This window comes from Penicillium bovifimosum, assembly GCF_028826915.1.
Source record: "Penicillium bovifimosum strain IBT 22155 chromosome Unknown utg000007l_segment0_segment0, whole genome shotgun sequence".
Classification (NCBI taxonomy): Eukaryota; Fungi; Ascomycota; class Eurotiomycetes; order Eurotiales; family Aspergillaceae; genus Penicillium; species Penicillium bovifimosum.
The window spans coordinates 1726972-1751461 of NW_026622716.1; the positions used below are offsets into that span (position 1 = coordinate 1726972).

General features: G+C 50.7%; 11 protein-coding genes across 11 annotated transcripts; 6 read left to right on the forward strand and 5 right to left on the reverse strand.

Moving 5' to 3' along the window:
• On the forward strand, positions 1-408 carry N7515_009571 (uncharacterized protein; the record flags this gene model as incomplete). The annotated part of the gene is made up of 1 exon (XM_056670315.1): positions 1-408. The coding sequence occupies one exon, from the start codon at positions 1-3 to the stop codon at positions 406-408; it is 408 nt and encodes a 135-aa protein (XP_056518114.1).
• Positions 409-1755: 1347 nt separating this feature from the next.
• On the reverse strand, positions 1756-2540 carry N7515_009572 (uncharacterized protein; the record flags this gene model as incomplete). The annotated part of the gene is given in 2 exon segments (XM_056670316.1): positions 1756-2141; positions 2159-2540. The coding sequence occupies 2 exon segments, from the start codon at positions 2538-2540 to the stop codon at positions 1756-1758; spliced, it is 768 nt and encodes a 255-aa protein (XP_056518115.1).
• Positions 2541-3528: 988 nt separating this feature from the next.
• On the forward strand, positions 3529-4629 carry N7515_009573 (aldo/keto reductase family protein; the record flags this gene model as incomplete). The annotated part of the gene is made up of 3 exons (XM_056670317.1): positions 3529-3655; positions 3717-4122; positions 4167-4629. 3 exons carry the CDS (start codon positions 3529-3531, stop codon positions 4627-4629), a joined length of 996 nt encoding a protein of 331 aa, XP_056518116.1.
• Positions 4630-5280: 651 nt separating this feature from the next.
• N7515_009574 (cation:proton antiporter) lies at positions 5281-7171 on the forward strand (the record flags this gene model as incomplete). Its single annotated transcript, XM_056670318.1, has 7 exons — positions 5281-5317; positions 5371-5577; positions 5640-5765; positions 5821-5871; positions 5959-6079; positions 6128-6659; positions 6722-7171. The coding sequence occupies 7 exons, from the start codon at positions 5281-5283 to the stop codon at positions 7169-7171; spliced, it is 1524 nt and encodes a 507-aa protein (XP_056518117.1).
• A 751-nt stretch (positions 7172-7922) lies between these two features.
• On the forward strand, positions 7923-10155 carry N7515_009575 (WD40 repeat domain-containing protein; the record flags this gene model as incomplete). The annotated part of the gene is made up of 3 exons (XM_056670319.1): positions 7923-8547; positions 8597-8710; positions 8759-10155. 3 exons carry the CDS (start codon positions 7923-7925, stop codon positions 10153-10155), a joined length of 2136 nt encoding a protein of 711 aa, XP_056518118.1.
• A 535-nt stretch (positions 10156-10690) lies between these two features.
• N7515_009576 (uncharacterized protein) lies at positions 10691-11777 on the forward strand (the record flags this gene model as incomplete). Its single annotated transcript, XM_056670320.1, has 3 exons — positions 10691-10731; positions 10794-11517; positions 11550-11777. The coding sequence occupies 3 exons, from the start codon at positions 10691-10693 to the stop codon at positions 11775-11777; spliced, it is 993 nt and encodes a 330-aa protein (XP_056518119.1).
• A 196-nt stretch (positions 11778-11973) lies between these two features.
• N7515_009577 (chaperonin-containing T-complex alpha subunit TCP1) lies at positions 11974-14087 on the reverse strand (the record flags this gene model as incomplete). Its single annotated transcript, XM_056670321.1, has 6 exons — positions 11974-12357; positions 12414-13448; positions 13508-13612; positions 13667-13752; positions 13812-13859; positions 13919-14087. 6 exons carry the CDS (start codon positions 14085-14087, stop codon positions 11974-11976), a joined length of 1827 nt encoding a protein of 608 aa, XP_056518120.1.
• A 101-nt stretch (positions 14088-14188) lies between these two features.
• On the forward strand, positions 14189-16217 carry N7515_009578 (proline--tRNA ligase; the record flags this gene model as incomplete). The annotated part of the gene is given in 6 exon segments (XM_056670322.1): positions 14189-14284; positions 14296-14706; positions 14762-14921; positions 14974-15034; positions 15088-16148; positions 16207-16217. The coding sequence occupies 6 exon segments, from the start codon at positions 14189-14191 to the stop codon at positions 16215-16217; spliced, it is 1800 nt and encodes a 599-aa protein (XP_056518121.1).
• A 1128-nt stretch (positions 16218-17345) lies between these two features.
• Positions 17346-18224, reverse strand: N7515_009579 (uncharacterized protein; the record flags this gene model as incomplete). The annotated part of the gene is made up of 1 exon (XM_056670323.1): positions 17346-18224. One exon carries the CDS (start codon positions 18222-18224, stop codon positions 17346-17348), a length of 879 nt encoding a protein of 292 aa, XP_056518122.1.
• A 789-nt stretch (positions 18225-19013) lies between these two features.
• N7515_009580 (uncharacterized protein) lies at positions 19014-21164 on the reverse strand (the record flags this gene model as incomplete). The annotated part of the gene is made up of 1 exon (XM_056670324.1): positions 19014-21164. One exon carries the CDS (start codon positions 21162-21164, stop codon positions 19014-19016), a length of 2151 nt encoding a protein of 716 aa, XP_056518123.1.
• Positions 21165-22713: 1549 nt separating this feature from the next.
• N7515_009581 (uncharacterized protein) lies at positions 22714-24071 on the reverse strand (the record flags this gene model as incomplete). Its single annotated transcript, XM_056670325.1, has 2 exons — positions 22714-23132; positions 23837-24071. The coding sequence occupies 2 exons, from the start codon at positions 24069-24071 to the stop codon at positions 22714-22716; spliced, it is 654 nt and encodes a 217-aa protein (XP_056518124.1).
• Between the last annotated feature and the right edge of the window lie 419 nt (positions 24072-24490).

Genomic DNA, 24490 nt, shown 5'->3' on the forward strand with positions numbered 1-24490 from the left:
ATGTCCGACAAGAAAGGATCCAACAACCAGCAGTGCAGCCTGCTTCCAGCACCCGAGCGATACGAAGTCTCCACACCAGAGTTCGACACAGCAGCCGACGATGAGCTAGACCCCACCAAGCGATATCACAGAGGTGTCTTCGCTGAAAGAGGTCCGGAGGGCAAAGGAGACCTATTTCATGTGACCGGCGACATCATCGCCGCCGGTGGCATGAAATTCAAGGTGAAAGAGGGCATGGTGCCTATAGAGACCATGCATTATTACAGAACCAAAGAGGTTGGATGGATTTACAAGGCCGATTATCCAAAGATATATGATATCTTAGACGCCTTGCCCACACCGACCAAACAGCAGGGACTTGACTTTTGGAGCCAGGGACCTGGGCGGAATAGGCTTACATTGACATGAACGAAGGAGAATGGGGAACTTTACGGGCCAGGCGAACAACGACGGCCAATCATGAAGTGCAATGAATGGACACATCAGGTTGCGATTCCGAAGTTGCGACAGGAAGGAATTTTACATCGCTAAACTTGGGGTATCGGTTTGCCACCATCATCAACATGATGAAGACTCGTTCTGCAGGCTCAGACGGTATCCGTGGACCTCGCCAATCCACAATCCTCCTATGGGGAAGAATTTGGAAGTCTTAGAGTTAGTAGGATAACTGATATCTTTTCTCTTTTCCTTTTCTTTTCTCTGGAGGTAATTGAGAAAGTCCGATCGATTTAGTCCTAAACCCAGTTAAGCAACCTACATCAGCCGATCGCAAGCCCTCTGAAACAGTTGCATTACTACGCCGCTGTATAAGCGCCAGGGGCCAAAATGCCGTTTCTAACTAATCTTGATGCCTTAATGCCTGACTTTGGCCTTATTTTGCCTAGGAGCCTGAAATTTTGGCCAGGCCCCTGACCGCCTTTTACACCGCACTGTACAATGTAATGTAAATTGTAATCAGATGCTTGTAAAATTGAAGCTTTTTGTCCCATACAAATGCATGCATCTCCAGTTTCGAAGGTGGTTTACTCTCCATGTGTGAGACTGAAGCCTTTTTGTCCCATACAAATGCATACAACTCCAATTCGAAGGTGGTTTACTCGTCATGTGTGAAAATAAAGCCTTTTTGTCCCATACAAATGCATGTATCTCCATTTTTGAAGGTGGTTTACCAGCGCTCTCTCTCCGGCACGGAATAATGCACAGGTAAACCTCGATGCTCTAATAGCTAATGAAACCTTTACAAGCTAATCCCTTACAGTATTTTATGTTAATTCCAACCATAGGTTAATTCTAAATTCACCTAAATACACCCAGACAAACCGACCATGCATTTTCCCATAACTAGAGATGTATGCGTTTGTATGGGACAAAAAGGCTTCATTTCGCACATGGAGAGTAAACCACCTTTGAACTTGGAGATGTATGCGTTTGTATGGGATAAAAAGGCTTCATTTTTATGGCTGGACAGCTAGCTAGCAAAAGTAGGTAGTTATGGTACCTCGCTTATTAAGTCAAGTGTAATCGTAATTCAGACAGCCCTATTTTTCTGCCCGTCGTAATTCAGGCTCCTAGGCCAAAAACTCAGGCTCCTAGGCATAATCAGGCCAAAGTCAGGCCAAAGTCAGGCATTAAGGCATCAAGATTAGTTAGAAACGGCATTTTGGCCCCTGGCGCTTATACAGCGGCGTACTACATGGCCATCTCGGCGGGCCATATTTGAATAAATTCCTGGACTCGCCAGGGCCAGTCTTCATTCTAGTCGAAACCATAAGCATAATATGATGCACAAAAGAATTCCCAGAAATCAGGGAACCAACCAGCGTGCTTCCAATCGACCAGTACGACGTCAAATGATCGCCCGCCTTGATCGTCTGGGCGAGTCGTGTTCTCCACGACCATAATGTTCGTCCGCTGAATGTTCCCATGCGTCAAGGTGGGCCGGTGACCTTGAAGAACATGAGGGAGATACTTTTCGTAAAAGCGAGCTTTGTAGTCTGGCCAATTAGTGTGTTCGACGTAGGCTCTGTAATTGCCAACAAGGCCCGCAACGAAGGCGGGTTCGTCGGGGAAAGGCCCTAGAAATTTCTGATCGCCATGTTCGCTATAGAATAGGTAGTCGTGTACGCCACCCCCATCCAGGCCTCCAAAAAAGTCGGACCATGGACATTCGGCTTTTCGCATTGCGTCGAATATTCCTTGGAGTTTCGCGATTTCAAAGATTGCCAAATGGCACTCAGTGGCACTCCGGGAATGCGCTGCATGACCAAGAAAAGTTGTTTAGAATCATTGGAATCATAGTACATTGTGTACAGTCGAGGGGCCGGAACCTCTGGGACGTGTCGTTCAAGGTAAACCAAAGCCTGGCCTTCCCACTCGTTTACATAACCTCCATATTTTACAACGATATCGTCGTTCAACACCACGACCTTGCTGGCGCAGGTCTCCCTCAGAACATTGGTGCAAGCGCAGATTTCATCTGTTGTGGGTAGAATAGGCAGAGGCTGGGTGTTCTGAAAGGGAACAGCTACTGGTTCCCACATCGTGAATAAAGCAGGAGTTGATGGAAGACGGAGGTAATATTGGAATTGGGATGATTGCCTGAATGGAAGGAAGATGAGCGGTCAAAGAAGATCAGTCAAAGAAGTACGCATTTCTCCTCGGACGACAGGTGCGGATTTTCTGGTCATAGGTGTGAAATTTCCTAGCGCAGGCTGCCCGGAAATAACTACTACACAGTACGTACGCTACACCGAGTTCCGGGTAGACGCATGTTTAAGCGAGCATCCCGCAACTGGTAAGCCTCCCGCCAACTGGCAAGGCTACAAATTGCCCGAATAATCCCACTGCGACACGTGCCACGTCTGATCTGCTTTTTAATTCTATGGCAAAACTTAGGTATTGATCTTGCAGGGTTGGTTTACAAACTGCTTAAATCTGTTGGCTCGAATCCAGAGAACTCTGGCTGGATAGGACTAGGAGCGGAGTGGGAGGGTTTTCAGATGTTGGGCAACGCGGGGGCCACGCCTTCCTCTTAGATAACAAGATATCTCGGCGCTGCGCAGCTCACACATTAACGAAAGCGTCCATAGTGCCCATTACTGGGATTGACGGCCAGACGCACAGATCGAAGGCTGAACCAGCGCAACGACGGCAGAAGGCCACTGGTCGAGAAGCATCACCCGTGCGAATGAACATGCTACAGGCATGATGATAGATTGACTTGATGGAACTACAGTAGGTCGCTAAGGGTTGCCGACATACTGTCTCGATTCGTTCGGTGACGCCACCTTTGCTACCCCAGTTGTCGCCATCCCCGAAGCCGTTACTTCGCGGACTTAGGCCCCGGACTTACGTTCAACGGCGATAAGACGTCGGTCATAGTCATAGCGCGCCTTTGTTCCATGAAGCCCGCCCGGGACAGCCTGGGGCAGGTTCAAAAAGTGGGCATGGCCGTCGAAAAGGGGGCACGTATACCAGTACTCTATGTTGCACAGTTCTACCACCACACAGTCTACGCCCAGATATAATATGCCCGAGATTGGCGGAAAGGAAGTCGGCCCCATTGGCTTTGGCCTTATGGGATTAACCTGGCGAGCAACGCCGCCAACGCAAGAACAGGCCTTTGCGGCCATGAGCGCTGCAATCAAGGGTGGATGTATGTAACGAGTTTTTCTAGCCGCCAGTTCTGCCGTGTCCCTTCTCGCTAACGTCTATAGGCACCTGTTGGAACGGCGGTGAATTCTATGGTCCGTCCGATTACAACAGCCTCGTTCTCATCGAGCGGTATCTGGAAAAGTACCCCGAAGATGCTGACAAGATCGTCCTGAATATCAAGGGCGGAGCCAACCCCCAAACCCACCAGACCGACGCCTCGCCGGAGAATACGCGCCGCAGCCTGGATGACTGCATTGCGCAGCTGAAGGGCCGCAAGAAGATCGACATGTTTGAATTCGGCCGTCGGGACCCGGCGGTCCCTCTGGACGTGACGTTTGGGCTCATTGAGAAGGAGTATATCCAGACCGGCAAGATCGGAGGCATTGCGCTCTCCGAGGTGCGGGCGGAGACCATCCACGAAGCTGTCAAACACACCAAGGTCGCCGCGGTGGAGGCTGAGCTCTCCTTGTACGTTATCCTCGCCGTTTGAAAACGGGTGTTAACTGAAACAGGTTCTCCACCGACATCCTGGGAAATGGCGTCGCAGCGGCCTGCGCTCAGTACGGGATTCCAATCATCGCCTATTCTCCCATCGGCAGAGGCATGTTGACCGGTCAATTCAAGAAATTCGACGACTTCCCGCAGGACTCGTTGCTGGTCTCTTTCAACTTCCCACGCTTCCGGCGGGAGAACTTCGAGAAAAACGTGCAGCTGGTAGAGAAGGTCGAGGAGATGGCCAAGAAGAAGGGCTGTACTCCCGCGCAGCTCGCGATCAATTGGACAAGAGCGCTCTCTCGACGTCCCGGGATGCCCACTATCATTCCCATTCCTGGCGCTACCACTGCGGAGCGGGTTGAGGAGAACGGCAAGCTGATTGACATCACGGATGCGGAGATGGCCGAGATTGACGATATCCTGACCAAGTTCACCCCTGCAGGTGGTCGGTACCCCGAGAGCTTCCAGGTCAACACCTAGAGTATTGTATCTAGACTGTATCAACTTAGCTATCAACCTGAACTGTGCGGATTGCTCGACTTCATAGATGTGTATTGCGTATAGTCTGGCCGTCTCTCCAGGAACTGAAAGTGGTAATTCATCCGAATATACGCCAACATCAGCTTCATTCCAAGTGTTCTTTACCTGGCGAATAACTGGAGTATGATTGCTAGCCAGCTGGTAGCCAAGTAGATATGGATTCCAGGTCGTTGGGCAAAGTAAACCGTATGGCGTATCACTAAATCATGGTAGGTATCGCCCTGAGAGAGGTCGCCTCGAGGTCCAGCCGGGCACTTAAACCCATCACGGGAGCAGATCAACTACATGGGCCCTGATGAAGCAGCAATTTCTTTTGAGTGTACCTGAATAGAAGAGCTCTCTAGGGCTGGAGAAGAGAGGCGATGAGTAATCTTCCGTTTCCGCAACCTAATCGGCAACAAAGCAATAAATAATCTGAATCCACCCAGATCATACCCAGATGCCCAAATGCCCCAAATCCCAATACCCCAATGCCCCAATGACTAGACTGCCCAGACAAGGAAGCAATCAAGCCTCCACTACTTACGTTGGTGTGTGATTGACACTTAAGGACTGGCCGTCTTTCGTTATCACAAAGTCAAGACGCTCGGGATGGCTGGTGGCTTCCTCCCATACCACGAACCCGGAAGTATGTACCGAAGCATATCCCGATTGATTTCTGCTCACGCTGATCAATCCCAGTTGTCGAAATCCTCATCATCGTTTCTTTCTTCTTTTTCCTATCTCTTGCAAGATGGGTATCCGCAAAGATAATCCAGGCCGGAATCATCGGGCAAATCGCTGTCGGCATCATCTACGGTGTACCTTTGGCCAACATCCTGAAACATAATTGGCAAGAGACTTTTCTCGCACTAGGCTATGTCGGTCTGATCTTAATCATTTTCGAAGGTGAGTGTGACTTCTTTTCGTCTCAGCTCATGGAGTCTGGACCCTGATGTCATCCATTCTAGGCGGGCTCGGGACCCGGTTGGATCTGCTTAAGCAGAATTTCACGTTGAGTATGGTTGGTGCGACAACCGGTGTCTGCTTTCCTATCGCTCTTTCGTACCTGCTACTCTTTCTTGGGTTTGGATATGGTATGATTCGTCTGTTCTGGTCATCGTTGAATTCAATCAAGCTAACGTCTATCAGGCGCGGTGGAGACATTTATTCTTGGCGCATCTCTTTCTGCGACCTCATTGGGTAAGCTTAATTCGCAACGTTGATCAGAAGTCTCGCTTAGGATGTTTTGATGTGACTACTGAGAATCTATTTGCTGAAGATCATTAGGAACCACATTTGCCGTTATCAGCTCTGCATCTGGCTCGGTTAATCTTTCGCAGACTCGAGTAGGGTCAGTTCTCGTGAGCGCTGCTGTCATCGACGACGTAGTAGGACTTGTTATGTTAAGGTGAGCTGTCTGTTCGAAGGCATGGTAAATGTATTACTAACTACATAGTGTTATTGGTGATCTGGGCCATATATCAGGCGGCGGTGTTAACCTGGGGTGGCTCATCGGACGTCCTATAGTGGCCTCAATAGGCATGGCTATCGTAACGCCCATTGTCACGAAGTGGGTATTTGCACCTTTATTCCGAAAGTACATTGAGTACCACTTTGCGCGCTTCGATCATATCTCTAACATCATTCTGATGATACTTGTTCTTTCGGCATTCGTTGCCATCGCTGGGTTCACCGGCACGTCCGTGCTGTTCGGTGCCTTTCTAGCAGGTGTATTTCTCACATATCTCCCGAGCAAGCGCCCCGAAGGGCCATTCGTTGTCATGAGTCGCGAAGAGGGTGAGCGTGAGGCTGACAAAAGTCCAACCTTCGTGCATACTTTCGAGAAATATCTGCTAGAGCCACAGAAATACTTGATGGAACCTTTGTTCTTCGCAAGTATTGGATTCGCGATCCCGTTTCTGGATCTATGGACGGGGAAGCGAATTTGGAGAGGCGTGGTTTATACTCTCCTCATGGCATTCGCAAAGGTAATCAGAATTCCCGACTCCTAATATTTTTTCAGTCAATCAAGCTAATACATTATAATCAGTGTATCGTCGGGATTTGGATACCTGTCTGGCAACTCGCCCAGAAAGGCAAATCCCACGACAATCAAGAGCCATGCGAGCAACAGAACAGACAGGGACAACCTGAAAACGAAGAAAACAACGGAATCACCCATAAGGAACTGAGCGATCACGAGAATGAAGATGTATGGCATAGAGCCTGGCTCGCCGCAGTACTTCTAGGATCTGCCATGGTGGCTCGCGGTGAGATTGGACTACTGATTATCGAAATCGGACATAACGAAACTCCGTACGTTAGCGACGATGGTTTCATCACTGGGGTATGGGCCATTCTTCTGAACACCATTATCGGCCCGGTTACCGTCGGTATTCTGGTTCGAATCTACGCGAAAGAGATTGAAGAAGGGGAGTGGGGATCGCAGGATCTTTCTCCACCAGCTGCAAGTCATGAGATGGATCAAGCAGCGGTATAGACGATGCGGCATGGTCTTGGACCATCGCAATAATATGACACTCGGCGTGGAAGGTAACTTCAAATCTTATAGGTCGGTAGAGTGTTCCTTCAGAACCTTGGGTCTCGTCAGACAGTCAAAATCTAGAGAACAAGCAATGTTTCGAGAATCAAAGTGCCTCAAAGTACTTGCCATGTACACAGTAAGTGCAATGCTGGACAGGGAAGAAGGGGAAGAATGCCCGCTCCATTCGGATTACCTGTCTGCTGTCAAGCTGGAGGGTAACAGTAAGGCTATTTTCGAGGAGCCGCTTTGCTTGAGCTCCTTGTAATGTCAATTGATCATGATGATAATATCAATGCATTAAAATTTTGCCATAACTGTATTTGGTCATTCTTTGGAGCTGTGTTGACATTTGACCCTCGTGCGGAGTAATCCCACGCGTCTTCCAAGGTTAGTATGAAAGACCGAGAAACAAAACAAGAAAACAACTGAGCTCAGGGGCAAGAAGTCAACTGGGCGTAAATAGAAAGTGAAGGGATAGTGAGGATTAAATGAGGGAGTATAGGGAGTGGATGAAGAGTGAGGGGGGAGAAATGCGTGGAAGTCGTGGAAGTTCCTTGACACGATCGCGTCACGTCGCGACACGAAAAAAGCGTCCAACTTCCCTAATTCGTCAAGACTCTCCTTTAGTCAGTTTTTTAGGTCCACCAATGCATCAATAGCCTCTTCATTCTCGATTGTCTCTTTCTTTTCTGTTTGTTAATTCACAATGGCTCCCTTTGGTCTTCCAGAAATCCCCCGGTCAGAGCCTGTCCTTCCTCCTCCAGAGCCGCCCTCCTCCCCTCCGTCCATCTCTTCCGACGCTGGTCGTCGCAGAACTAGAAAGCCACCGACTGTCACCCCCCGGTCATTCCGTCGATTCTTTACCCCGCGTTCTCTACTACCGACTGGAGACAATACGATTACACCGACAACCAGTCGCCAGGCTCTACGGGCACTGACATCCCCCGCCGTGAATCGTCTTGGACCGGCATTCTCAAGAACTTCCAAGGCGGGCAGCACCAGAAGCCCTCACGATGGTTTACCAGAAGATTTTGTTCGTACTCCAAGCAGGAAACGGAAGAACTCGTTTTCCTCGGTTGTTTCTCCACAGTCCTCGCCTCTGAAGAGAGTCCGCGTCCGGTCTCCGTCGCATGATGTGCATCAAGATATCAGGGTTCCAGATCTCAACGTCCGTCTGGAAGCTGCAACACCGACAAATCCACCCAGACCGAACCCGCCTGTAGCGCCTGTGCGGCGCTCACGGGCATTGCAGACATCTGGCGCCTTGTTTATGCGAACTGTGATGGGAGGTCGGCTAAATAAAACAACTTTGCGATGTAACTCTGGCGTGGGTAGGTATTTCCCTCATGATTTCTTGTCCATTTCTAACCTTTTCTCTAGGCTGGCAAGATCTTACTGCCGACTTTTACTCACAACCGCGGGACGTCCACACTTGTACCAGCTATGCATCAGAAGGGTCAGTAGCCCTGCCATTTTGTAACGCTTCATGCAACAGTAAGTCTTGGTCAATCTAATAATCTGACCATACTAACGAGTGGGAAGCAAATTCACTAGTTGCAGTAGGCGATGAAGAAGGTGGAATTCGACTGCTGGATTCATCCGTCGATGTAGATGCCGGTTTCACTGATGCATACCTTGGGTTTCGCCCGCATATGAACTCGATCATGGATCTGGAGTTCTCATCTGACGATATGCTACTGGCTACGGCATCTGGAGATCAAACGTCTCTTATCATTGATATGACAACACAACGACCTATTCACTGCTTGTCGAATCATTCATCCTCCGTCAAGCGTGTCCAATTCCAACCAGCATCCAACAACAAAGTTCTTGCCACATGCAGCCGGGACGGAAATGTCAACATCTGGGATCTTCGCTGCAAAGGGTTCGAACGGCCCGCATTGCAAGTCCAATGCTCTCTAGAGTCCGAAATTGAGAACCCCGCGGCTTCTGCACCTCCGAAGATGCTGTACCCTCACGTTTTGAATACTATCACAGGAGCACATGCCTATACGACCTCGCAGAAACCGACCATGGACAAAGCTGAAGCGCCACCATTTGGCCGCACCGACATCACCGTTACTTCCCTCGCCTTCCTTTCCGCAGGCCGCGAGAATCTTTTTGTTACAGCTTCTGAGGCTAGCGCGAGTGTCAGACTCTGGGATTTGCGAACAGCACACAACAATCGTCGTGGCCGACCTGTCGTACCGCTAGCTACAACACAAGAACCAGAAAGCCATGCAAAGTATCGACGCTTTGGCCTAACTTCCATGGCATTCGGAGGCGACGGTGCACGCCTATACACACTTTGCCGGGACAATACCGTTTACGCATACTCGACATCCCACTTGATTCTTGGACATGCGCCTGAACTATCACTGAACAACAATCGTCCACGACGAACTGGAGGCTCTGACAAGGATGGTCTTGGGCCTCTGTATGGTTTCCGCCACCCCCGTCTCCAAATTTCCTCATTCTACGTGAAGTTGGCTATGCGCAAAGCAAGCCATGATCATCCAGAGATGCTAGCCGTTGGAAGCAGCAACCATTGTCCCATTCTCTTCCCCACCGATGAACGGTACCTCACCCCTCCCGTGAAAAAGCCGGATGAATCCCTGCCTAGCAGGACCTCGCTTTTCACCACCCGCTCGGGACTCCGTCGCACCAACTCTGGAATCGGTTTGTCCGGCCGTCTCGAGGATACAATTCCGATTCACCAATCAGGCACTCCTCTCGTTGAGGGCCATCAAAAAGAAGTTACCGGTCTGTCTTGGACACCATCTGGTGAACTCATCTCTGTGAGCGACGACTACACTGCCCGATGCTGGCGTGAGGGGCCCGAGGCTCGCGAGCTGCGGCGCGGTGGTGAAACTGAGGGTCAACGCTGGCAGTGCGGCTGGGCTGATATGAAAGACTCTATGGATGACGAAGACGAATGATTTGAGATTTATTGTACTTTTTCTCTGTTTGCATTTTTATACTGCTTGGGAGTCTGTTTTCTCTTTGTCTAGGGCATTTCACTGGCGCTTGGGAGGGCATACATTTTTACTATTTAGCGCCGCATACCCTTCAACTTCCATTTACGTTTTCGGGTTTATTTTATCTTATGACTCGAAGCATGTCCCTCATACATTGAGAGGATTCAATTACTGCATTTCATCTTCTAGTGAATGATTGTCATTGATACCTAAGGCTGCCACAATATTTCTGAGTCGTAACATATAAGTTTCCTGCTTCCAGGCCTGCAGAGACATTTCAATTGATCCAATAGTATTGATTGAACAAGAAAAATCATGATCTTATCATCTTATGGCATGAAGAGCGAATTCCCGCGATCTGGCAGATTCACGATGTACTCGGGCGTACTGTAGTTGATAGTCCGCGATAAGATAAGACCAAGCTCGATGGAAAAAAAAAGCCGAAGTCACCAACAACGCCAAACTTCAATCTCCCAAGACTCCAACACAACCCAAAATGCCTCACAAACACAAGAGACGCGGCGAAGCCGATAAAGAGTAAGCACTGAAACTCAGATCAATCCTACATAAAGCCCAAAACCAACCTAACCTCCTACCAGACTCTTCAACCTCCCCCCAACAGAAATCGCAAAAGCCCTCCCAGTCCGCGATGCCAGCAAGCCAAAGCTAGGCAAAGGCGGCAAGAAGCAAGGCGGCAAAAAACCACAATCCAAAGACCAAAACCCCAGCGCCAACAAAGCGCCCACCCACCGGCGCAAAAATGTCTCCGAAGACGACACGCCCAAAGCCTTCCTCCGGCTCATGCAATACCAGCAAACCGGCCGCCGAGCCCCGTCAGGCTTAGAAACCGGCGAACGCAGCAATAAGCGCAAGCGCAAGGCTGACGACAAAGACACGAAAGAGTCATCCAAGAAGACCGCCCGTGTAGCTGAGACGAACAAGGCCCAAACCAACACCAGCTCGAAGGACAAGCCTGAGATGCCGAAGATTATGCCCGGCGAGCGTCTGGCTGAGTTCGCGGCTCGTGTGGACCGGGAAATGCCGCTGTCGCAGATGACGAAGTCTGTTAAGTCTGGGGATGGGAAGGCTAAGGAGCAGCATAAGCAGACGAAGCACGAGAAGCACCTGCGGAGGTTGCAGAAGGGGTGGAGGGAGGAGGAAGCTAAGATTCGGGAGAGGGAGCAGGAGGAGCGGGAGGAGAGAGAGGATGAGATGGAGGTTGAGTTGCAGCAGTGGAAGGAGTGGGAGATTGAGGCTGGGAAGAAGAAGAAGAAGAATGCTGCGCAGAAGAAGAAGGGGAAGGGGAATGGGGGGAGGATGATAGTGGGGATGATGATCCTGATCCTTGGGCGAAGTTGAAGAAGAAGGATGAGGAGAGGAAGAAGAATCCGTTTGAGGTTGCGAAGGCGCCGCCTCAGTTGGTTAAGCCGAGGGAGATCTTTAAGGTGCGTGGTGGGGCTAAGGTTGATGTTGCCAATGTGCCGGCTGCTGTGGGTAGTTTGAGAAGGCGTGAGGAGTTGGCTGGGGAGCGGAGGAGTATTGTTGAGGAGTATCGGAAGTTGATGGCTGCGAAGAGGCAGTGAAGTACATAGGATTTATTGAGCGGCGTTTTAGGGGTTATGGATCTTTTTCTTGTATCTATTCGAAGGTTTCTTTTAGAGAAGTACATGTATATTCATATGCAGTTGCAGCAGAATTGCATTTTACTACTGCTGATCATCTATGTCACATCATATTACTGCCTTTTTTTGGGATTGGGGTAGTCAAATGAGCTCAGCCTCAGTGGCCGTGGCCGTCATCCTGCGGCTGCTCGGGGTCCAGCTTGATGATCGTGTCAATGCGCATGATGGCTATGCAAGCCTCCACGGCACTCTTCAGCTGCTTGACCTTGCTCATGCTGGGCTCCAGCACACCGGCCTTGAGAGTGTCGTGAACCCGTCCCTTCGTCAGATCCAAACCGTAGTTGCGGTAGGTCTTCTTCTTGGCGATGGCCTTCTCCTCTTCGTTGGCATCACCATCCTGCACACGCTGTGACAGGGCGTGGCGGACACGGAGCTGGGCAACGAGGTCGGATGAATCCTTTGCTGCATTGACTGCCAGAGTCTTGGGAATGACAAGGAGAGACTGTGCGAACTCGCCAATGGCCAGTTGCTCACGGGAGCCCTGTAATTTGGATGTTAGTAATGTAATCGGAACAAGATGAAATGAAAAGCACTTACCACTGTGACTGCGAATTCCTCTAGGTAGATGTGAAGTGCGGTTTCCACAGCACCGCCACCGGGAACAATGCTTCCACTCTCTAAAGTGCGCTTGATGGCACAGAGAGAGTCGTGGACGGAGCGCTCCATCTCGTCCAAACTGTACTCGTTGGCACCGCGGAGAATGATGGAAGCCGCACTGTGAACCTTGGTACCCCGAACCAAGATACATTCATCATCGGAGATACGCTCTTGCGTAACCGACTCTGCATGTCCAAGGTATGATGCCTCGAACTTCTCGTCTCCGTTGAGGTCAGAAAGAGTGCTGACCAGGGTGGCACCGGTAGCCTTGGCGATTCGACGCAAGTCCTCCTTCTTGCAGCGACGGACTGCCATGGCTCCCTTCTCGACGAAGAGCTTGAGAACCATATCATCGATACCCTTGGTTGTGAAAACGACATTGGCACCGGACTTCAGGATCATATCAACACGCTCCATAACAATACCGGACTCCCGCTGGCGGATCTTCTCCAACTGATCGGGGTCTTCGACTGTGATCTGAACACCAAGCTTCATCCGCTCCTTCTGCAGGTTCATGTCGAGACAGGCAATCTTGGCGTCGGTCACATGGGTAGTCATAGCCTGAGAAGCAACAGTGCAGTTCAATGCGTAGCCGTCCACGAGAACGGACTCGGTGCCACTCTTTCCGTGGGCCTTGAGTAGGTTCACGGCCTTGACTGGGTATTTGACCTCGCCTCTCTGGTTTACAGATTTCACTTGCAGCATTGCGTCCACGCACATGTTAGCAAAGAAATCGGGGTCGGAACCGATGATCTTGCTGGACATAGAAGTCTTCGCGATGTTGACCAAACTCTCCCTTCCGATATTATCCACCTTAGTCGTAACATTCTCGTTCATATACTTGACGGCTTCGCGCAGTGCAAGTCGGTATCCGTTGATGATCGTGGTAGGGTGTATACGGTTCTTCATCAACTCATTGCCTCTCCGCAGAAGCTCGGAGGCGATCAGAACGACGGAGGTAGTGCCATCTCCGACCTATTGAAAATGATGTGATCAGCGGTTGCCCTGAAAATACGTGTATGGGAGATCCATACCTCCTTATCCTGTTGTTGGGCCAGATCGACGAGGATCTTGCCCGCAGGGTGCTCGATATCAAGAAGAGAAAGAATGGTAGCACCGTCGTTCGTCACAGTCACATCCTGTCAGATATTAGAAGCTGCTTCCAAGCTCTGCGGGGTTCATCGCGTCCATACCCCTATGTCGTCCACCATCATCTTGTCCAAACCGGAGGGACCGAAGGAGCTCTTGATGACGTTTGAGATGGCCTGTGTTGCCAGAACTGCAAGGAATCAGCTACTGGGCCCTAGCAAACTCCATCCCATTGATAATCAAACGTACCATTCTGTTCACGGACATCAGCACCGGTGATTTTCTGCCCACCCAAGACTGTGCGAGACTGGTTAGTTCCTAGCCACGAGAACTGCAATCAATCCGAAAGAACCCACAGAGCGTGTCCGCATTCCGCGGCGCCTGGAAAATGCCTGCCATAATTAAAACAGACGAAGTGATATGAAGCTGTTCGAGTGCGATGGCAGAGCTGTCTGGCTTCGGGGGGTTGCTGTGGGCACTAAAAGTTCTGCCGAGGCGGTGTGCTAGTAATTTTCGATATCGCATCCCACTTTGAGGGGACTCATACCCCGATTTCGCTTGCTTGTCATCCTACTTTAGATTTGGGTTACCCTCTCGCTGTCTAGTCAGACACTCGCTTCTTCAACATGGCTAGCCAGAACCCCAGCGACGTTCCCGCCTCCGAGGGTGCTGCCCCCAGGCCCTGCCCGACCGCACTCAAAACCCCGCTGATAACCAGGCGGGTGAGTCAAAGAACGCCGCCAAGAAAGCCGCGAAGCTCGCGAAGTTGAAGGCCGACAAGGCCGATAAGAAGGCCTCGAACAAGGGAGAGAAGGGAATTGGCAAACCAGAGGCCAAGAAAGCTTCCAAGAAGAAGGTTGACGGTGCCGCGTTGATTGGTATCGATGTTTTGAAGGAGGAGGACTTCCCCGGCTGGTACCAGCAGGTTCTTACCAAGGGTGATTTGCTGGACTACTACGATGTCTCCGGCTGCTTCATTCTCAAGCCCGCTCTTTTCTTCATCTGGGAGGAGATCCAGGACTTCTTCAACAAGGCCATCAAGGGAATGGGTGTGAAGAACTGCTCTTTCCCTCTGTTCGTGTCTGAGGATGTCTTGCAGCGCGAGAAGGATCACATTGAGGGATTCGCCGCTGAGGTCGCTTGGGTTACGCATGCGTATGTCATCCTGCAGCAGCACATCCCATCTTTATACTTCAAAGGTCCGAACTGCGCTAACATATACTTCTAGTGGCTCGACCCCCCTCGAGAAGAAGATCGCCATTCGCCCTACTTCCGAGACTGTTATGTACCCTTACTACGCCAAGTGGATTCGCAGTCACCGCGACCTTCCTCTTCGCCTCAACCAGTGGAACTCAGTCGGTACGACCTTCTCCTCTTATCAATATCGTCGGAACATTACTAACATGAACAGTACGATGGGAGTTCAAGCACCCCCAACCCCTCCTCAGATCTCGCGAGTTCCTGTGGCAAGAGTATGTTTATATGCCCCATGTTTTGTGTGATATGACATACTAATGATATACAGGGGTCACACCGCGCATCTGACTGAGGATGCTGCTCGCGAGGAAGTTCTGAAGATTCTTGACTACTATGCCAAGATCTACGAGGAGCTTCTCGCCGTGCCCGTTGTCAAGGGCCAGAAGACTGAGAAGGAGAAGTTCGCCGGTGGTAACTACACTACTACCGTTGAGGGCTACATCCCCGCCACTGGCCGTGGTATCCAGGGTGGCACATCACACGGTCTCGGTCAGAACTTCAGTAAAATGTTCGGTATCACCGTCGAGGATCCCACTTCTACCCCCGATGAGAAGAAGCCCCCTCTTCACGTCTGGCAAAACTCCTGGGGTCTGTCCACCCGCTCTTTGGGTGTCATGGTCATGATCCACAGTGACAACAAGGGTCTGGTTCTGCCTCCCCGTGTTGCCGAGGTCCAGGTCATCATCGTCCCCGTCGGTCTCACCGTCAAGACCACCGATGAGGAGCGCGAGAAGCTCAATGCCGAGGTCGACGGCCTCGTTGCTGTGCTCGTTGCCGCCGGCGTCCGTGCCGACAGCGACAAGAGCAGCTACTCCCCCGGTTGGAAGTTCAACCAGTACGAGCTCCGTGGTGTGCCTCTGCGCATCGAGTTCGGCCCCGGCGAGTCTGCCGGCCACTTCGTTACCACCGCCCGCCGCGATATCCCCGGCAAGGATGGCAAGGGCACCCTCCCCATTTCCGAGCTGGCTACTGGCGTTCCTGCGCTTCTCGAGACTATCCAGTCTGATATGTACAACCGTGCTGATGAACAGTTCAAGGCCCACCGCATCAAGATCACCAAGTGGGATGACTTTGTTCCCGCTCTGAACAACAAGAACCTCTGCGTCATCCCCCACTGCTTGACCGAGGAGTGTGAGGACCAGATCAAGGATATGAGTGCCCGCAAGGCTGAGGAAGACTCCGGCGAAGCTGAGGATGCCAAGGCTCCCAGCATGGGTGCTAAGTCTCTGTGTATTCCTTTCGAGCAGCCCGAGGGTCTCGAGAAGGGTGTCACCCCCTGCTGCAACCCCAAGTGCCAACGCCCTGCTGAGAAATGGTGCATGTTTGGCCGTAAGTCTATCTGATGGTTTGTCCTACCAAAGAAACAAAACTAACTAAGTGCATCTAGGCTCCTACTAAGCTATCCCATTGTGTCCATATCGGATCTCTGATTTGATATCTTTCATCTGATGCCCCCGAACTACCGTCCAATCTGAAGCCCCGTTTATGTCGCCGAGGAAGGAAGCCATATCTTTCGCGACAATTAGTGCATGGAAACCCACATGGGCTGCAGTATTAGGTCATGACATACTTACACGGGTTCCCAGCGTCCTTTTTCGATATGTTAGCTTGTCATAATGGAGTTCAGGGGAAAAGGCAGGTAGTGACAATGATATTATGAAAATGAGACATGTCATTATTGCTAGGTTCTTGATATCTGTCTCCAAAACTATCCAGCAATCTCAAAACGCGGACTGCCTGGTTAGCTAAGTGCGATGTTGCTTTACTTAGTTACAAGCCTAGAATACTCGACGCCGTCGGTCCAGTAAGTTTGTGTAAAAGCCCAAAGGCCAGCCCACCGACTACCTCCCGCCCATCAAGCTGCGGTTGCAACAAAACAGTCGAAGGAAACAGCCATCCGGATTCTCACCGGACCACGATGGGCGTGCCCTCAGACGGCTAAAGAACCGAGAAAGCCGGCACAAAGAAGACTCGGAGGGTGGGTCCCGAGCGAAGCAATCGCCTGGAAGACCCTCCGCCTATAAAAGAGCGAGGTTTGGGAGGACTAGGAGAAAAAGGCGTTTGTCCTTGCACCATGGGAGAAGCGGATACCGTGTGGCATATGAATGGCAGCCTGGCTGTCCATGAACACCACCGTTTCTTTGTTGTCCCTTTTGATCGATGCTAGTGCCATCCCAAATTCCCAATGCCATTGAGTTCCGCTGCGTATACTGTGGCCTTGGCCCAAATAACATTGTTGCGATGAGATCTCGGGTTGGAAGCTGACCGTCGAAGTTTGCAAAAGAAATTGTCAAGATGGCATTCACGGACGGTCCACGGAAGCGGATTCGGTGGCCACATTGGGGCACAGAGGCCAACTGTCCAAGTCCCCAAGGCCACAGTATACGCAGTGGAACTCAATGGCATTGAGATGGTTGGCAGAAAGCCCGGTTCGACCTGGCCACTCTCTCCTTTGCGCGCGTTCTCAATCTCCACCATCCTGCTCACCTACCGCAGCCGCATTGAAATTGTATGGTGAGTAACGCGTTAATGCGTGTCGACATCGGGGACTTCTGTGGAGCCGAGGAACAATCCCTGCTCTTCCCAAATGGACGCTGCGAGAGCTCCCAGTTGTTGTTCTGGGATCTCCAGATCTTTCTCCTTTTCCTCAACCGGTTGGCGATGGAAGAGGGCGTCAAACGGGATTATCAAAGGATGACCAGTAACAATAACCTTGGCTTTGGCGTGGTTCCTTTCTTTGGTCATCCAAATAGCCTGGGCGCGATGAATTCTGTTGTTCTGCAGCTCCCACTTTTCGACCCGAATTTCTGGCCGAGATTTGTTGATCCGAAGTGTGAGGCATATGTCGGCATTTCCATCATCAGGATTCAACCAGAATCGAACATCCGAATCCAGTTTGGAGTCCGATTCCGAGAACGCAATTTCGAGGGTAACCGAGGGGCCACGTGCTCTTCTCTTGGGTCCCCAGCCATAATCAGGCACTTTCCCCCTGCTTTCCCCTTGGACGGTTATACCTGGGTATTCCCGAAGAGCGGAGTCTAAGTCCATTGGACGTAACGCCTTGCGAATCAGAAAGTTCATCTCATCGGTTGCTGTATTATGTGGACCCAAAGGCATAGAGACGAGGAAAAGCCGTTCGTTGGAATCGAAAGAAGAGCAAAATTTGGTAATATCAGTGTCCTCGTTGAGAGGATCAAAGAGGGTCTCGATGGTCTCCTTGTTTGCATGGAAGAGGAGGAATTCACTTGTGTCAGCCGAAGCTTCAAAGCGAGCGGTTTCGGTTTCCAAGATATCGTGGAATTGCTCTTTCCCTTGAAATGTGTATCTTTTAAGCAATGGGGGCAGATCCTTGAGGAAGGCGCCGTCCGGGTCAAGATCGTAGCTGTCTTGTTCTGCTACGGCCATAATGATACGGTGATCCACAAAATCAAGAGATTTCGGAGACGTCGAGTTGTTCAAAAAGATGAGATTGGTCAAGATGAAACATGTAAAGGCGATGGGAGATCTATGTAGGGTTGGAGACTTGGGAAGGTTAGTTACCTCATGATGACCCTTCAGGCAGGGTCTGAGGGAAAGATCGTTCATGGTACTACAAGCAGTAACTTTCTAAACGCCCTTGAAAATACTCTCTGAAATTTTAAGATTATCTATGGGACTTTCTGTCCGTATACCTGTAACCTATAGTATCTCACCGAGTGAAGAGGCAACAGACAACCTAATACACAGTAGAGCGAGTATTACAACAGAAAGAATCACGCAATCGCTTTGGGGTTGTAATGAATAATAATACACTGTCACACTGATAATGATGAATGATGATACACGCATCTAACAATCCTAGTAGAGCGCCCAGCAGGTGATGTGACTACCATAGTAAGACAAGATATGAATAAGAAAGGCTAAGATTGCCATGACGGAGTTTTGGCTCCAGAGAAACCAAAGGAAGATAGAGTCGGATGAGAGAGAGATTGGGGTAAATGTAGCAGGATATATGAGGGTATTGGTAGTGAGGAGAAAGCTTGAAAGAAATAAGGATAGAGCAAGTCATATCGAAGGCCAACAAAGGACCGGAAGGGACTGGATGGCTTTTTGGAGCAAGAGAGAGAGAGAGAGAGAGAGAGAGGGAAGGTCATGAAGGCATCATAATCATGCAGAGAAACAAGCATCACCTGGTCAAGAGAGGTAGCATTGAAACTAATAAATCTCAACAGAGCGCGAACCACGCAGCTGCATTCTTGCCCGTGACAAAGGCGACAAACTATTCCCATAGGGATTAGACGTAACGCCGTTTCGCGCCCGCTGAGGCCAGTACATGAATTTCTGCGCATCGTCAACGGACGCCGCGTCGATCACGTAGCGGACGTTATTCTCGTCGACGCCCTCGATCTGCACGCGAGGCATACTTGGGCTAGGTAGCGGTATGATGTCGTCGTCACTGTCCTCGTGCGAGTCGTTTCTTGACGGGGTTGAGTGTGCTTGCAAGCAGTATACCGTTGCCGAGGGCATTGGAACATCGGGAGCAGAGCGGGCCATGACAGCGAGGTTACCGACGGATTCCGAGCGGGCTTTACGGGAGACGGAAGATATGGCGCGATGGCGGGGTTTTGTGGCACGTTGTTCGCTGCTTGCGTGTAGGACGTCCATGTAGGTAATTGGCTCGCCGGAGCCGGGGCGAGTGATGATTGATTCTTTGCGTTGGAATTCGGCCAGGAGGCCTGGGGTTGGGGGCGGGGCGTCGGTGTGTCGACGGGGAGGAGCTGGGGAGCCGGAGACTCTGCGGAGGAGTCGGTCGTATCCGACGGTTGTTGAGATGCTGCGGCGGGTCTCTGGGGTTCGCTTGTGTCTGAATGAGGTTTTCTTCGTGAGACGGCTCTTTGTTGAGGAGGTTCGCTGGAGTGCTGTTGCTGGTCTTGAGGTGTTGCCGAACTCGTCTTGGTCTGATGGCGGGGTGAATGGGGGGCCTGGGGCTGGCTTTGGGACTCGTCGGAATGCCTCGTGAGAGTTGATTTCGCGGACGATGGCATCCTGTAACGTCTCGAAGGTTGGGTGAGAGCCCTGGGCGGATCTGTAGGCCTTGCTGAAAAGCCCCATCAATTCCGAGGCTTTGAAGCGGGGAGATGACTTGGAGGGAGTGATAGGGGTGGGAACCGGCAAAGGACTGTTCATCACTTCTGCGATGCTGGGAGTTTGTTTCCCTTCGTATGTTGATGGGGTTGGCGGTTGGATGGCGCGGTGGCCAATCTTGGGACGTCCTGTAGCAGCCAATTGGGTGTTGATCGAAAGCCCTCGTGCGTTCTTTTTTGAGCCGGGTCCCGATGAAGGTGGTGGAGAGCGCGATATTGGTGTCAAAGATGAGCTGCGAGATGACGGAACAGGGGGTCGTAGTGGTCGTGGCACCGAGGGAGCCTCGGCAGCGCCTCCACCGAAGCTTCCAGGAATAGGTATGGTAGGGCTATCAGGTAGGGGAGTATTGCTCCATCTCTTGCCTTGCTTATAGGCAGGAGGAACACCCAACCGCTGAACAGCTGGAGGAGTTGGCGGTGCATCTTCTTGTGAAACAGAGCCCTCTGCATCTGCAGCCAGGCTCGGCGCTGATCTTTGTGATCGAAGGCCATGGTGGGACTGTGGACGTTGCAGTGCAGAACCCGGCTTACGATCTTGAGAGACTTTGCGCCGTAAATCATCTGCTGACACCCAAGAGTGCTTCCCCGGATCCCGATTTCTAGCTTTGCGCCGTTCGCTTTCTGGAATCCGTACTCTACCAGGTGCAGCTGGCGATGACCGACAACTCAAGCTCGACAAGGTGCGATCAGGGCCGCTATATTTGGCAATATTTCTGTCTGCCACATCCTCCTGGTACAGAGCTGAGAGTATCCGCGAGCTGGCAACTCCGTTCCGGTTCTGAATTCGCAGGAACCGGGTCATATTTCGTTCCGCAACGTCTTCGTTATACCTTGGACTGGCAGGAGCAGAGAGCGGTTCTGAGATCGCGGACTGATGTTGATTTTCTGAAGAATATAAGGCATCCATCAAGTCGATATGGCGGCCATTTCGAGATTTGGGGGCCGGATTATGAGGGTTGTCATGAGGCAATTGGGACTGGAAAGATGTCGGCCGTGTCAATCGATCATGTAGATCTTCAAATTGGTTCTCGATCTGATCGAAAAGATGAGCCACGTCTGGTGAATTTGAGTCTCTGGAGGGGAACTCGAAGTGACTGCGTGCGGGCGAATCAACCGCCGTATGAAAGTAAGGCTCGTCCACGTCATAATCCCCGAGTCCGAGGCTGGTTGCTGGACGAGCAAGGTTCTTGTCCTTATGGAACAACTTCTTCAATGCAGCCATTTTAGAGGGCCGCATACATATGCGCAAAGCCGGTGCACAATTGGAAAATGAAAGGCAGCGGGCAGTAAGCACCGCGGGGTCGAGAAAATGAAATGAAATATAGAATGTAAAAGATAGTCAAGCTAAGAATCAAGAGAGCGACGAGACCAGCGGTCATAAAGAATTGAACAGTCAATCGATGTCATGGCATCAAAGGTCGAGGAATTGAAACCCGTCACCAGCTGGCATGTCAGTCATCCTGGGTAGAAAGAAGAAAGAAGAAACAAGTTCTCAAAAGGTAGACCAGGCCCTGTCAAGGCAGAAGAGGGCATGCAGATCGCACCGTTCCTATGTCTGGATCAGGGGAACTGACCCGGTCTTCTCCATGATCCTAAGATGAGGCGCCACAGGTCGATCACTAAAATGTTTAAGGCTAACTCCATCGCCCGTTTTCTTTGTTCTGAAATTGGACACGGAGCACTAGACGAGTCGAGCCCTCTCTCCTCCGTAACCGAGTCCATTTCGAGTCCAGTTTAAGCTCTTCGTTCGATAACATCCCTGCTCAACAGCAACAGAGTTCAGAACTGCCTCTCTGGGGCCGATTCTGCAGCAAATGGGCATTCCTTCGAGCCACACACTCAGGCTGCCTGATAGGTTGAGATTCTGAGACCAGCCCCGTCGGAGAGTGTGATCCACACATATTTTTGACAGGAGAAAACGCCCAGAATCCCTAGGCGATGATGGCCCGAGAGTTAGGCAGTGATGATTTCCATAGAACTGCCCATGACCCACTCAACAACGTTAATGTGCCAATCAATAACCGAAGAAGTAACCCATCACACAAGTCAGGGTGGGCTGCGGGCTTGAATTATGTCAAGCGATGGGGCTTCCAATTTCCCTATGAGCCGCCATTGGTGTGATGAGAAGTGATCGCCAGAGAGACCGTGGGCCGTCTCGTTCTGAGCGGGACGAACGCAGCGCCGGGACTACTCCGTCGTAAATGAGTTACTCGGTTATCTCGTTCATGTGAGCTCGGGGATTTGGAGAAGTTGGAACAAAGAAAATGAGGCCAAACTTTTGGGGGCGGATCTCTGTGGCAATTCCGCGCTCTTTGTTTATTTGTTTGAAGTTATGTCCATACTCCGTTCTAGGAGACTAGGATCCCATAAACCTGGTCAACATCTGGACTTCTCAGAGGGAATGAAACACTAGTCACATCCAAGTATAGGTATCCCCGCTCTTCAACGGTCATCCTGTGGAGTTGTCCGGAATGTCACACTGTGAACGAGCTGCGTCTTGCATATTGACAACATGAAACAAGGTGATTCTATCTCATCGTACAATGTGTTAATCTCACGAACTCCTTAGATCGATTATCTCACGATCGATCGATCTCGATTGCGATTCGATGGGTCCTGGAGGATCGTCATAACTTCACTCCAATTTACTATCTGTACGAACAAAACTCCTATCTCAATATCAATCGCCAGCGTTGTTTCTTTCTATGTGCCATCTCTTGACTAGCCATGGCCGCTCTTTGCTTTTTGTTCTGGTCTTTAATAAGATTTACCTAAAAGTGATTTCTTTGTTTGATTCGAAGAGCGAGGCTTGATGCCGAACGCGAGGAGATGGCGACCTCATCAACTAGAACAGACTCGATTTCTGGACCATCTCGGGGTTCGCAATTGTCGTAGCGAACGAAAAGCTCTATCTTTTCATCGCTGTCTATGAAATTGTAGATCAGCGAGGGTCGGACAATTAAGGTACCAGGGTTGTCGAATGTAGCCTGTAGGAGACGGCCGTGCCTTGGCCCAAAAAACGAGATGACGAGTCCTGGGAAGAGTGAGGTATTCTCGAATTGTGGCTGTTCGAGACTGCAGTAGAGGGCGTTTGCAATATGCGCTAAATCGCCATGGAGTAGTTCATTTTCTTCGGCCTTTGCACCAGTGAGAGTCAAAGTTTGATGTGAGGGCGAGTGGTCTTCGGATCCTCGAAATCGTCAAGCCATTGGCAAGTAGAATCGGCGTTCCATCTCGGAAGATCCTGGGGCTTTGAATGTTCAAATCTAACACCGTATAACATTCCTGTTGGAGTCTGGCAGAAAAAGTCCTCGGCCCTAACAGCCTACGTTAGCGACTTATTAGAGCATGGAACGAGACTCGCTTGATATCATCCCAATGCAAAACGTCCTGTAAAGAGTGTGATCCCAGGGCTGGGAATCACGGTACGTAGCGGGTAACTCCGGGGCGTACTTCATCCACTCGAAGTGGGTAATCGTCTCTTCGTCAACGCAGAGGACACAAAAATTGCAAATGGGAGGTCGTGAAGAACGTTGGTAGCATGTCCGGAAGAGATCGCCCGTCACTTGATCCAGAAGTCGAGGGCATCTGCGAGGAATAATCAGTCTTCCTCGTAAGTTACGGTTCGACATCCGCCTCGCAGCTGGGTGTTGAATACCAACCGGTGGCACTCAGTTGAAAATAACTTCGAATCGCCAGCACAATGGGGCTGCGGTCGAGTTCAGGAGAGTCCGAAGGAGACGTTCTTCACGACCTCCCATTTGCAATCGTTTTGTCCACTGCGTCGACGAAGAGACGATTACCCACTTCGAGTGAATGAAGTACGCCCCGGAGCTACCCGCTACGTACCGTGATTCCCAGCCCTGGGATCACATGAGGGTGTCGAGCTCCCACTCTTCCTCTCGGAGTATGACTCGAAGACCTCAAGATAGAATTGAATTTGGCCAGCTCTCTCCCACATCTGGCAATGCTCTAGAACCTCATCTGCAATGTCATAAAAAGTGTCCTTGAATCGGTGATGTAGTGATGCTCGTCTTATAAAGTGTTCTTTTGTCGATTTTGTATGTTTTGAGCTCTTCCGTGGTGAGTGGCGGGAAGAAACAAGCCTCGGAATCGGTGAATTGGTCATCCTCTGGATCTATGGATTGGACCGATACTCGGAATTGAGCGAGCTCAGTGTGCGTGTAGTCAAGCCATGGTGAACAACAAGGAAGAAAGGGTGATATGAAACGTAGAGACAGAAAGCTGATTTCGTGGACTTGAGAACCGGATGTGAAAATGTGTGGATAAGACTGACGAAAGAGGCAGGTCACAGTAGTACACAGTAGGAGTAGGGGGCCGGACCTCGGTAGCAATTCCGCCCTGTTTATGCTGTTGTGGTCAACAACTTCTCAGGGGGAATATTTATCCCCGCTCTTCAACGGTCATCCTGTGGAGTTGTCCGGGATGTCACATTGTGAACGAGCTGCGTCTTGCATATTGTCAACATGAAACAAAGTGATTCTGTCTCATCGTACAATGTGTTAAATCTCACGAACCCTTAGATCG